Source organism: Solea solea, chromosome 1 (genome assembly GCF_958295425.1).
Source record: "Solea solea chromosome 1, fSolSol10.1, whole genome shotgun sequence".
Classification (NCBI taxonomy): Eukaryota; Metazoa; Chordata; class Actinopteri; order Pleuronectiformes; family Soleidae; genus Solea; species Solea solea.
Window position 1 is genome coordinate 8,252,373 of NC_081134.1, and position 13,355 is coordinate 8,265,727.

At 40.1% G+C, this 13,355-nt stretch overlaps 2 protein-coding genes across 2 annotated transcripts; one reads left to right on the forward strand and one right to left on the reverse strand.

The window, feature by feature from the left end:
* Positions 1-73: 73 nt before the first annotated feature.
* LOC131469841 (mitochondrial fission factor homolog A-like) lies at positions 74-6,257 on the reverse strand. Its single transcript, XM_058645270.1, has 7 exons — positions 6,104-6,257; positions 4,328-4,557; positions 3,778-3,956; positions 3,446-3,537; positions 2,889-3,059; positions 2,407-2,482; positions 74-1,938 (listed from the first exon to the last, which is right to left on the reverse strand). The coding sequence occupies exons 2-7, from the start codon at positions 4,542-4,544 to the stop codon at positions 1,807-1,809; spliced, it is 867 nt and encodes a 288-aa protein (XP_058501253.1). The 5' UTR covers positions 4,545-4,557; positions 6,104-6,257; the 3' UTR covers positions 74-1,806.
* Positions 6,258-6,708: 451 nt separating this feature from the next.
* Positions 6,709-12,933, forward strand: stk25b (serine/threonine kinase 25b). The gene is made up of 11 exons (XM_058644617.1): positions 6,709-7,153; positions 8,049-8,279; positions 8,414-8,470; positions 8,584-8,692; positions 9,908-10,065; positions 10,281-10,466; positions 10,989-11,134; positions 11,281-11,386; positions 11,470-11,541; positions 12,388-12,524; positions 12,609-12,933. Exons 1-11 carry the CDS (start codon positions 7,124-7,126, stop codon positions 12,646-12,648), a joined length of 1,272 nt encoding a protein of 423 aa, XP_058500600.1. The 5' UTR covers positions 6,709-7,123; the 3' UTR covers positions 12,649-12,933.
* Positions 12,934-13,355: the final 422 nt, after the last annotated feature.

Sequence of the window (13,355 nt, forward strand, 5' to 3'; positions counted from 1 at the left end):
ACAAGCGACTTCCTGTGTTGCACATCCAATAACAGAGCAGTAGGGGTCAGTATTGAGACAGAGACGAGAGATGTCAACATCCATAATTTACTACAGCGAAAATATTTACAATGAATGTCTTCTTTTATCACAAAGTAAAATATATTACCTAAAATGTAAGTTATACATACAATGCTTAACAAAAAAAACGCCATTGTAACATTTTGCCAGTTCATTTGTAGTTTTTTTTATAAATAACAATAAATTAAAAAAAAACTAGTATCCCAAAATAAAGACATCAATGTAGCATTGACATTTTGATCTATATACGATCATACACACAGCAGCTCTACAATGTACATTGCACTGTATGGCGATAAAACCACATGTGGTAGATGATCCCCAGTGGAAATTATCTGGAAAAACAAACTCAAACTGTGTAAAGAGCATAAATAATTCACAGGAAAGTTTTTTTGCCACTCCATCAAGCTCATATCACAATCACCAGGGATGTGACTGCCACAGATTTAAACAATTTTAAATAATATTTAGGACCACAACATTTCAACGATAGCCAATTCAATTGCTACATTGTACACTGATGTTTTGGGTAATGAAGAACTTGAGGGATAATCAGGGTTAACATTATGGCATCTCTAGATTTATTCATCTTACTATGACACTTTGATCAAGGCATGTCAGGTCTGAGATTTGGTCCTGTAACTATCATTCCAGCTCTGAACTGGTGTAAAAAGTCTCACTAACTAAACTTTGTTCACCCTCACAAAGACAAACAATGGTAACCACTGCTCGTGACATCTTTTGTCACCATATAAAGGATTTATCAAATATTTAAAGTGCAATTATTAGCATTTTATTGGCTCTTTGCACAAATTAATCCATAATATATCAGTAGTTGCAGTTTCTTTATTTACAATGTTAAAAAGCCTCCAAATGATCTGTTGAATATTTAGTTTCTCCTCAACTCAAGTGTAAATCAGGGCAATATTTGAAATGGAGAAAAAAGCTTCTGTCTAAAAGTTCAACCAACGGGTTTGGCATTGCATCCAGTTGAAGTTACAGCGAGTTTTATTATTTCTGACATAGAGAGACTGTGCTTACTAGATCAAATTAACATTTTGGCAACGGTCAGTAGTTATGTCATTGTGCTTGGTCTTACTAATTAATAGTTTACCAATTTATACACAGGTGAGATACAAAGGCCCAGTTCAGACCTGATATTAGCATCAGTCCTGAGATATGTGGACAGCTCTTAGTTCACCAGTTCACTTCCCAAACCAATTGGGGGGGGGATAGAAATCTCTATGTACCTGTCAGTGTTAATATAGTACATTGGCTACAAATAATTCAATGTTTTGATGATAAGAAGAACAAATATTTCAAGTTCATTATGGAACTGTAGTGGATCATAAGGGCGTCAGCAGAGTAGGTGGATGTGCATCCTGGGTCCATTCACACCTGTACTTAAACGGTCTACTTGTGATCGGATCACTCAGAGTGGATGTTAGTAACAGGTTTGAAAAGGGTCATACATGCAATTTTTTAATGTCAAGTCTGCTACATGTGATGTGGCAACACTTTATGACTAGGCCTAAAGTTACAAACTGTCATTGTGAACTTTTGATGTAGATGTAGATATTGTAAACATTACGTAGTCTGTTCAGCTTGAGTCAAATCTCACTATAGAGTTTGCAACAAAATATAGGGATACAGGTTTGCCATTGTTGTGATTTCACATGGTTACCATTTGATTTTGATTGTAATGCCTTCCAGTGATTTAGGGAGGGTAATCTCCGTCATCCCACCTCAGCGGCGCAACCACATCCAGGTGTTAATAAGCCAGAATGCCACAGTAGCTGAATAAAGGACCACATCTCGCTTGGAACGCTCTTTGTTTTCTTCTTCCAGCAACTGCAGGCGTCGGTTCAGTTTCACAATCTGAATGAACACAATGACCACATAAAGATGTTTTCTCACGATTGTACAGGTGATAATGCTGTCCACATTTAAAAAATGCAGGACAATGTCACAGGTAGAACTATAGTGACAGTATCAAAATTAACAAATCTAAAAAATCCAGTCTGTTTTAAAAATAATATACACACATAAAGACTGTTGTTATGTATGAGTTTACAGCTGATTATAAGGCAGATACAGTATCGAAAAATGTATAGAAGAAGCCAGAAGTGTTTCATAACCACAGTGCTCTTCAGGGGTCTATCTTAACAAAGCAAGCAAAACCCGAGAGCTGCTGAGTGAAAAGCTGTGAAGTTGCTGCAGCCTCAATAAAATAACACATTCAGCTAAGAAAAAAAAAATATTATCAACAACACATTTTCCTCACAGCAGCTTTAGTGCTTGACACATCAGTGGAAAAAAGAAAAAATCTGTACACAAACATGTTACCTGTCGCCTTAGTGAGGAGGCATCCACCAGGCCAGACTCATCAGGGTTTAAATCCATAGCCAAGTCCAGGTTTGTCCTACAGAGATAACAAATCTCAATTTAGATTCATAATAACTAAATTCCTTCGAACCTACAAAAGAACATAAACATTAAGTTTTTGCAAGAACAAATCAGAAACAAATGAATCAATATCAATACCAGTATCTGCCCAACAAAGGCACATATACAAGTACATTGGACAGAATACATTACATATTATTAAATTATATATATATATATATATATATATATATATAAAGCTTTTCTTTTACTTGCAATTGTCCATGTAGTCAGAATAATAACATTTATGCAAAAGTTTAGACTAAGAAAAGACTATTCATTTCAAAGAATAACACCATTTCAAAGAATTGTTTGTTTGTCTTTTCTAAATAACATTATGAATTAAGTGACCTCAGCAAATTTCAGGGACAAAGAAAAAATACCTGCGGTGGCTGTCATCCAGGACATCAAGGACTTGCTGATATGCTCGCCGCGTTGTTGACTGGACATAAGTCAGGAAGCCCGCAGCTGTGAACAGGTTGACGTTTGCATCCACAGGGGAACAGAGGGGGGGACATAAGCGGACAGGGGGTGCAGAAGGGGATGGGGATATACTGACAGAGAGGTGAGTGGGGAGAAACAGTAAAGAGAAGGTTTTTTTAAAGCTAAAACTGACTGGAATAAAACACTGACAAACAATCCTGAATGGAAAAGCTTCTGAGGGCTGTACTATAATACAAGATTGGTAGCTTAGTGTGGTAAATTAAGATCTAAAGCAAGCACGAAGGTGGATCAAATGCTTCTTTTATGTGAATCAGCACTGAGCCTGAAGAAGAAAACCAGGGTTTAAAAAGCAAGTAGATAACCACCGTGGTGATACCTGTTAACTCTGACTGAGGTTTTAGATTTGGTCGAGCCAGCTGACACAAAGAAAGAGTAGCTCTGTTAAATATGCTTCATAGTACAGCCAACAGTCTCTCAAATGTAGAAGTGTGTTTACCTTATATCACCTCTGTTGATCTGACTGCTGTAGCGGCTTGGTGTATTCTCACTTGCACTCCGTTCTCTTCGAGAGCGGGTGTGAAAAAGGCCCTGTTATTGATACAGATATTAGAAAGACTTGCATCAGAAGATTCATTCCCATACATGGCAGAATACAACACATGAAGACATAAATTCAAACAGAATTCACCACTACAAAGAATCTTGTATGCAACACAATTTAATGTTGGGTTCTAAGAATTAAGGAAATTGAATTATATTTATACACTTGAATCAAACTATATTCATGAGAACTAGAAGGAGTATTGCACAGAAACTTTTTGTCCTTACCACCTGGCTGCGATTACTCTGTGAGGTGGCAGTTTGGTCAGTCTCAAGAGAATCCAGTGGCTGTTCTGTCAGGGTAAGGATTCGCGGTGGGGCCTTCATGTTCAAGAGGTCCAGTGGGGGGACAGACTGAATTAGGTCTAGGTCTCTTGGACGACCACAACCAGGGTCCCCAGCATCACCTGCGGATCAAGTAGAAGAGAGAGCAGGAGGTGACAAAGTAAAATCAAACTTGGGCTTGTAGAATTAACATAGATTTTATATTCTTGTTAAGTACATAGAACAAGACTGTGGAACACACACAATGGGTTGTTGTGGTCCTATAACATGGAATTTTCAAAGGACAACAGTTAATGATCTGATTTATTGTTCTGATGTGGAACTAAATAGCATGTCTTTGTGGAGATTGTTTTATTATAATATGAAAATGTATTAATGGAGCCCGAGACATTTATTGGCCTTATCTGGCACACAACTTAACAAAACACGTAAAAAAACCTAAATGTATTTGTGCTATCCAACCTATTACTGAAGCCCTGTGTGCCAGTCTTACCTGCAACAACAATCCTGTCAGGAACCTGCATGAGAGTTGTGTGAATGAGGAGATGCTCCTGAAGAGGCAGGGACCCTGGTTGGCTCTCTGGAGCCACCTTGAGTGTCTCTGGGATCCGCATCCGCTGGCTAATGCCTTCAGTGTACTCCAGCTCATAATGGATGCGGTTCATCTCAGCCACCTCTGGGGTGGGGGAGGTGAAGGTTGGCCCACTCATCCAGCCTGTATACCTATCAAAGAGAAGCATTGACCAAAGAAATGACAGATCTAAAGATGTTAGTGTAGATCCTAATTCAACTAGATTATTCTATCCAAAACACACCAAGTCTAAAGCAACGGGACTTGACTTTCTCAAGGTTTGTGGTGAAACCAAAGAAATTTAAAGTGCTCACTGTAACTTCATTGTGCTCAGCAGCAGTCACTGGAAAGTTTCAGGTTGTTAATGTTAACAATGGTCAAAGTGTTCAAACAAGCTAGATCAGGTCACCCCTACTGCCATGGCCCAAATACCAACCTCTACTTATTTATCTGTGATATACATAATCAGATAGTATCATTACTATGGTGGTTGTATACATAATGTGTTTTATGCTTCCTGTTTTTTTACTGTTAGTGTTTTTGGGAGGAGTTGTTCCTTACCCAAACTGAGGGTATATGAACAGAGGAAGTGTCTCCATTTACAGATTGTATGGCCAACTGTGCAAAAGCCTATATGCACACGAGTGTACCCATTACCATCACTGTCAGAGTAAAGACAGATGAGGTTTGACCACAGTCTTCAAGCTCTTTGATACCTTTCATCTAACTCTGACCCCGATTACTTTGAACTGTGATTACGGACTTCAAAATGTGATTGGGAACTTCGACTTGTGGAGGGCTTAAACTTGCTGCCAGGCTACATGCAGCCCATCACTTCATATCAAGTCATAATGAGTATGCATTTTCTTATTGACATAAATAAATCAATATATATATCTATATCTATATATACATATACATATACATATAGTTCCATATCAAATAACAAATTCTGTCATTTCGATGTCTTTTTCTCAAAAAGTTTGACTTTTTCACATGGCCGGCCCCCTACTGACCAAACTAGACAGCCAGGTCATTCGAGTCTGACCCCTGATGTAGAGAGATGAGGCCACCACTGTCATGTGATCAGGGCGTGAGTGAGGGCTGTAAGCATTATGTTTAAATGCACAAGCATAATATTGTTGTTGACAGCTTAGTTGTTCAACAGTGTAAAATATTGTAAAGGATATCATCAGTATAGGTGGATACTTAGGTTTGTGACAAGGGTATTGGTATTGACATGAAAAACTGGTATCGACTCTGTACTACACACTGATGAGAGAGGCAAGTGGTACCTCCCAAAACACTATCTCTCTGGCTCATGTGAAATGACATGAGCTACCGAGTACCAAGTGATGGTGGACGCAGTTAAAGCAAATAGATATTATTGGAAATACCATTACATACTGCATTGCATTCAATTACATCATAAGGTGTGTGCAGTTACTGTCACGTGGCCTCAATGTCACTGCATAATGAGGTCCACAGAACACAAGACGCCATGTATATGATGAGAGTAAGCTAATATGAACTGAATGTCAGCAGAACACAATGATGTGATCAGTATCAGCCGCTTTCATTAGCAGGTGTTGTACCGCATCAAGCTAGTTACGCTGTCCGTGCATACGCACGAGCTAACCACATAAAGTCACAACAGCATTCGGCCTTTAGCTTGCTCTTGTCTCTAAGGCTACTTACCGTTGCCGTTCTAAAATGTCATGGGTCAAATAAACGTCGTTTCTTCTGTAATATAACGACGACAGAGATCAGCAGTCAGCACGAGCAACACTAAACACACCGCCTCCACTCCAGCAGCAGTCAGTCCGTCAGGTAGTGTGTGTTAACATCCACCCCCAGCGTGTCCACAGAGGCGGAGCTTATTACTACACAATTAGTCCCAGATAAACAATACAGCAGGGACGATCAGGAGATGAAAACGAGCGTACACAATTGATACGTTCAATTAGTCAAAATCATAATTTTCACGTTTGTTTTCTAGAGATTTCTTATTTTCCTTCTTCTTTTTTATTTTATTATTACCCACATATATTGGGTGTATATCACAGTTACATCCTCACTACATTCAATCATCTATCTGTCTATCTATCCATCCATCCCTTCTGCAAAACAAATGATTCATGAAAACATCGAACTAAAATAGATACAGTGTAGGAAAGGCCGAATATCCATTTGAGGTCTCCTGCACAGACAGAATGTGAACAATGTGGAAAGTAATGTAAACGCAGCCACAGAGGCACAGCAACTACGTTTTGGAGGGGGCTGTAACGAGCAATACAACTCCCACAATTCCTGCGTCAACACTGCGCATGCGTCACAGCTCTGGGCCATTATTTTGTCCTCCTCAAGCTTCAAATGAACAACGGGCGAAGCATTTTCTTGAAATGAATTAAATATTAATACGCGGAAGGAGCCGTTTTTTCTTCGTGCTCATCACCTCGGACACACATGGAGTCTCTCGGTCAGTAGCTCGCCGTGTCGCCGGGCTGCTCGCTCCTCCGTGGGTCTTGAGGCCGAAAACATTGCGCGGAGTGACAGCCCCGTTAAAGCCGACAGACTGGGTGTTTATCTGGGTGACTAGCCACCTAGCTAGCCCCGTAGACAGCAACGAGAGGAGGGTAGAAACCCCAAAAGGAGCGTTTGATAACTTCAGGAAAGGGAGCCTGTGGCTGTCCCTGTCCCGTCCAACCCGCTGAAGGGATGGCACACCTTCGAGACATGCAAAACCAGGTAGATAAATCCTCTTTTCTACAACTGTCACCTCCCTTCTTCTTGTCCAAGAGCAGGCGAACCCCCATAACTGTCAGGTTTTCCATGAATAGGTGGGTGCGAGTTTGAGCCTTGAAGTGAAACACCTACACGATATCCTCTGCTTTTTATCTGTTTTCCATTGTCACTATCAAGACTGTCAAAGCAATGACACAAGCCCATCAGGAACTGCATGTTATACTCACGAAGTCTGTTGTTGTAGAATGATGGTGTAGATGCTAAAACATTCTATGTTCATTGACTTCTTCAAATGCCTCCTTCTCAGTCAGATCACCATTCATTTGTTGCTGTTATAGAGACAGTAAACCACTTAACTTTCAAGTGTCATGCCTCTTGAATTACATCTTGGCACTTTCGGGCTAGAGTTTGGGTGATCATAATATGGGCTACGACTGAAGTAAATGGGCATTGGCAATTAATCCATCATCCTTTTGTATCAGCAGTGCATGAAAAATAACTAAAATAATAATTTAATTAAATAAATAATCATTTTGTAAAAAAGGAAGTGCATGAAATCATTATAACACCAGAGTAGGCACTCGGAGTCTTGCAAGGTTGACTTTTCTTTTCTTTTCTTTTTATCTGAATCTGAATCCAGATCATTACTAAAATATAGACATTTTTCTTTAATGGGCCAGAACCCACACCCATAGAAGACATTTCTTTTATGCTGCTCACAGACAGACAAACGTAACAAAAACATTATAAGCCAGCATCATACAGATGCAACTCCTACTGACAGGTCCAAGTTAACTTTGACAAACTGTTTCTGGCAAACTTGTATCTTATACTAATAGAACTGTCATCATGAAATGCACTCAATAATTCAGTCCATTCTTTGGTGTCACTGGACCAGAATACCAGGTTGGACCCCGAGGAGTACTTCACCAAGCAGGAGAGGATTGGGAAGGGCTCCTTTGGGGAGGTCTACAAAGGCATCAACAACCGAACAAAGGAAGTTGTGGCAATTAAAATTATAGATCTGGAGGAGGCAGAAGATGAAATAGAAGACATTCAGCAGGAGATCACTGTACTGAGCCAATGTGACAGTCCTTTTGTTACCAAGTATTATGGATCTTACCTGAAGGTAAGATAACACAACTACTGGAACGACACACACAGGTTATTACACAAAAAGATGAAGAGGTTTATATCAACACACTGTGCCATACAACCTGGTAAAACTGGGGATTTCAATATTTTGCTTTTTCTCCCTATCAGGGGACCAAGTTGTGGATTATCATGGAGTATTTAGGTGGTGGATCTGCACTAGATCTGGTATGGTTTCTAATTTTATTCTACTCGCAAAGCTTTATACAACTGTTATGAAGTAACTTTCTGTATACTTGACCTGAGTGTGACATTCTCTGTTCTGTTTTTCACCACTCTAGCTTCGTCCAGGGCCTCTTGAAGAAACGTACATTGCTACTATACTGAGGGAAATATTAAAGGGGCTGGAGTATCTGCACTCAGAAAGGAAGATTCACCGAGATATTAAAGGTAAAAGGAACTGTCTTCATGCACAGGAAACACAGCAGACACACAAAGCAAACTTTTCCTAGAAATAGACCCAGTCGATATTTCCCTTCTTTCAGTATCAATTAATTAAATGTCACAGTGTAGTCTTTGAGTTGTGGGACCCTGCATTACTTTCTAAATGCTGGGATGCAGCATGCCCATATCAGCAAGTACAATAAGTGCTGCAAGAGCAGACACTGACGACTGAGCACTGAGTAATAATCAAAGCTGCTGAGTAACAACATCCACAACCAGATGCTGGACTGAATTTAATCCACACATTGAAATATGCTAACAAGCTGTAAAAAAAACACCATCTGTGTACTTGAAATCTAAAAATGTACGGAAGATGTATTTTCCTTTGTGTGCTCATCTGTCAAGTGATTTTTATGGACAAAGTTTTTTATCCCAAAAAGGTTTTTAGGATATTTTCAGCTCTTTCAAAGCTTGGGTTAGAGCATTGGTCACCAACGTGGTGCCCGCGGGCACTTGGTAGCCCGCGAGCAGCCAGCGAGGTGCCTGTGGGCTCATTTCACTTCACCTCACTTGCATGTATCCAAATGATCACTGAGTAAAATGTCCTGATATTATTTATAAAAACTGTGATAATCATCAGGAGTAAGCACTGGATTTAATATGTATGCAATTAAATGCATAATATTCATCATTTCAATGGTAAATTGCATAAAATGTTAATATGGTAGCCCTCCATATTATTCTCTACCCTTCAGGTAGCTCTCTGTCTCAAAAAGGTTGGTGACCCCTGGGTTAGAGAGTTACGTTTTTAAGTTTTAGGGTTAGGGGTAGAATTAAGTTTGAGTTGAGGTTCAGAATTTAGTTATGATGGATAAGGTTGGAGTCAGGGTTGTGGGTGTGTGAATGTGTGTGATCTTGTCATGACCAGTGGATCTTAACGAAAGTCATTGCTGTGTACCAGCAAGAATAGATACACAAATGCACTAAATTAATAATATAATTATTAAGTTATATGTCTATCTGTTCATCCATCTGGTACCCCTGGATACATTTCATTTTGATAATAGTACTGGACAAATGTTTTTACCTTGTCTAAAAATGTGACTTTCTCATTCATGAGGCTGGACATGTTAGTTGATGCTTTGTGTTTACATGGGTTGTGAAACAGAAACAGACTGCTTTTTGACTTTTTTTCCCTCTCTCTGACATTCTCTCTCCTAGCTGCCAATGTGCTATTGTCAGAGCAGGGCGACGTGAAGCTGGCAGATTTTGGAGTGGCAGGACAGTTGACAGACACCCAGATTAAAAGGAACACATTTGTGGGCACACCTTTCTGGATGGCTCCAGAGGTTATCAAACAGTCAGCTTACGACTTCAAGGTGAGTCCAGATTCTACAGAGTAGATGAGGGACAACAGGTGTAACTGCTTTAGGGGAAGAGATGTTTCACTTGCACTTTGATAAAACCCTAAGTTCATATAACGTGTTATACATCGGATCCTTGTGATTCAAACCAAGACATTGCTGTATATTTAATAACTGATTTACTTTTCAACCTGTCCCTCTTTACATCCATATTTCTCTCTCCCACTTAGGCTGATATCTGGTCTTTGGGCATCACTGCCATTGAGTTGGCTAAAGGAGAACCTCCCAACTCTGACCTACACCCCATGAGGGTTCTCTTCCTTATCCCCAAAAATACTCCCCCTACCCTGGAGGGACCTTACAGCAAACCTTTCAAAGAGTTTGTGGAGGCTTGTCTAAATAAAGACCCTCGCTTTGTAAGTAAAACACCAGCAGCAACTGAAATGGGTTAGGGTTAGGGCCCCAGTAAATTTCTGTAAAATGGTAGGCTTGAAATGAAGTGCTTGTTTTAGGATGTTATGACAATTGATCCCAGTTGATTCTTCTTCCTGGCTCACAGCCTGTTGTTAATACTTAAAGCTGCTTTCAGACATGCATTGACGTTTGGAGACTCTCTGGAGGAGCTGTATGTTAGAATGCATATGTCTCACGCTAAACATTGTCTCTGTGAGAACACAGCAGGAGAAACTCTGAGAATCCACAGCCAGTGTTATGCTTCTTGTACACACCAGCCAGGACCCACACCTCACCAGGATTCTCCAGAGATTCTCTTGCTGTTGTGAAAGTAACTCACTCAGACAATCTCCCTCTGTGCTCCTTATATGTGAACGGCAAACTCCAGGAAATGTCCCAGCCGACCGACTGAATTTCACAGTGTGGTACTGTTTTATGCTGCTTCTGTTTTACGTTTTACTCTTTATCATTCCTTGTGTGCACAGAGGCCGACAGCCAAAGAGCTTCTGAAGCACAAGTTCATCACACGTTACACCAAGAAGACAGCCTATCTGACAGAGCTAATTGACCGCTACCGACGCTGGAAGTCAGAGGGACATGGGGAGGAATCCAGCTCTGATGACTCGGATATGTAAGTATCAAGAAAATCTAGTTACGCTGGAACTAACTAACATTATGCTGCAAACGTTTCTGCCATGGATCTTATTAAAGCTAAACTGACCCAATATGCTTGACCGCTGATGATGGCCATTCATCCCTCAACCCCATTTCTTCTAGGGACGCTGATGGTGATGTTGACTCATGTCCTATGTGGACCTTCCCCACAGTCAGACCCAGCTCTATGAATAAGTTACAGAAAGGTTACACACACACAGATTCAGAGGTAAGAATCATGCAGCACACACAGGCACACAGAGTCACATCTTTTGTTGCTTTCCTTTTATGTTCTGTTTTTCTTTTCTGCAGATGGGAGACTCTGTGAAAAGACAACCCAAGTCACAATGCTTGTCCGCTTTGGTAACGCCCATTTTCAGAGAGGTAGGTGTAGTGAGGATAATAGAAGTTTGACGTCTTTCATTGTACACCTGGTGATTTTAGATAAAGGGTGAACATGTTAGACCTTTAAGTTATCAGCTCATCAGATTTCCTGTTGCTACATTAACTGATTAACAATGCAAGTCTGAGCTGCAACAGTGATTCTATCTGCACTGCATTTTTTTGGTACACATGAACACAGTCTTGGAAGCTGATCTTAACTCAAACTTAGTGAGAAGGATGCTCATTTCATTACATGTCTCACGGGTGGAGTTTGTTGCTTAATTTAATTTTACAGAGTCCAAATTGACTCTCTTTCCTCCTTGAGACAATGAGTGAAGTTTATGTAAGGCTGTACGTATGTATGTATGGCCTCTGCCTTATCTTGCTTCATTGTTGTTTTTACAAAAATATTTAATACATTTCCAGGTAATCTGATGTTGTTTTGAATTTGTGCAGTAAACATAAGTAAGAGTGGGACAGAAAACAGTAGAGAGGATGTAAATATGTTGGCCTGTTATTAATAAGACATCCAGTCACGCAACTGTTTGCACCTGGCATTAAAATGTACCCTGGATGCATTTTCTGTGACGTTTGTGACTTTATTTCTGTTTGTTAGGATTAGCTGAAATAATTATTAGATGAATTGCATCCTCTAGAATTGTGATTTTTCACATCCTCTAGATTTGATCTGTACTCTACCAGATCATTCAGTATGGATATTAATATTAGCTCTGAACAGGGTTTATAGAAGCAGCAAGGCCTGCTAACCTCTGCTTACTGTAATGCAACTAACACTTCCATTTATTTTGTAAAGATCTGTTGTATTCCATTTATTTCTATCAACAGTTGAAGGAGAAGCGGCGGGCAAGTGGTGGGGGCGTAGGAGCTATCGAGGAGTTGGAGAACGCCTTCAACCTCGCTGAGGAATCGTGTCCTGGCATTTCTGACCGCCTTGTCACACACATGATGGAGAGAGTTTGCAGGTGACTTACAGGTGTTCAGGCTTTAGATGTTCACCAATGTGCATTTGTTCGGTTCTAACCTGTGGCCGAATGTCATTCTTTCAGGTTTTCATTAAATGGTAATACCACCCCGTCTTCACGGTGAAACCCCAGCTGGATGTAAGTTAACCCTGCCTCCCAGATCCCCACCCATCGTCTCGGATAAAGACCACAGGAGAACCCACATTCCCCTCCACTCTCCACCTTGGCACCCTTCCTAGTCATGTCCCAGAAGAGATCTTTTAATTAGTTATAATTAAATATTTTTACAGTTTTTCTTTTAAGAGCGGAGAATATTTAAGACAAAAAAAGCCATGACATTTAGAGCGTTGTGTATACGTGGTAGATTGAGAAGAAGAAAAAACCTATAATAAAGTTTATGGAAAATGTCCCATCTTTGTCTGGGTCTTGTTTAAGAGATTTTTGCAGATTTTGTGTAGCTCAGTTCCTTTTGTGTGCCCGATACTCACATGTAGACAAGTTGTCTGTTGAGATATGTTTGTCTGTTTTTAATAATTTACTATTGTATGTGTGCTGTACTGCAAACTGTCTTTGTCAATGGACAAGCAGCCATTTTGACATGTTAAAGCAGGAGAAGCACAGCTGTTAATGATCACCTTATGGATGGCTCTGTTAAGTTCAAGTAAGTCAGTTAACCAGCATGTGCCCTGAAACTGGGGGGGCTAAATGGAACTTAGCCATCATTAATTCAATGATTTATCCCTGTGATTTCTCCACTGTGATCTGTCAAAATGGCTGCTGTGCTACAGAGCCATAGTGGAGTAGATGCTTCAGTAATGATGTCACTCACTT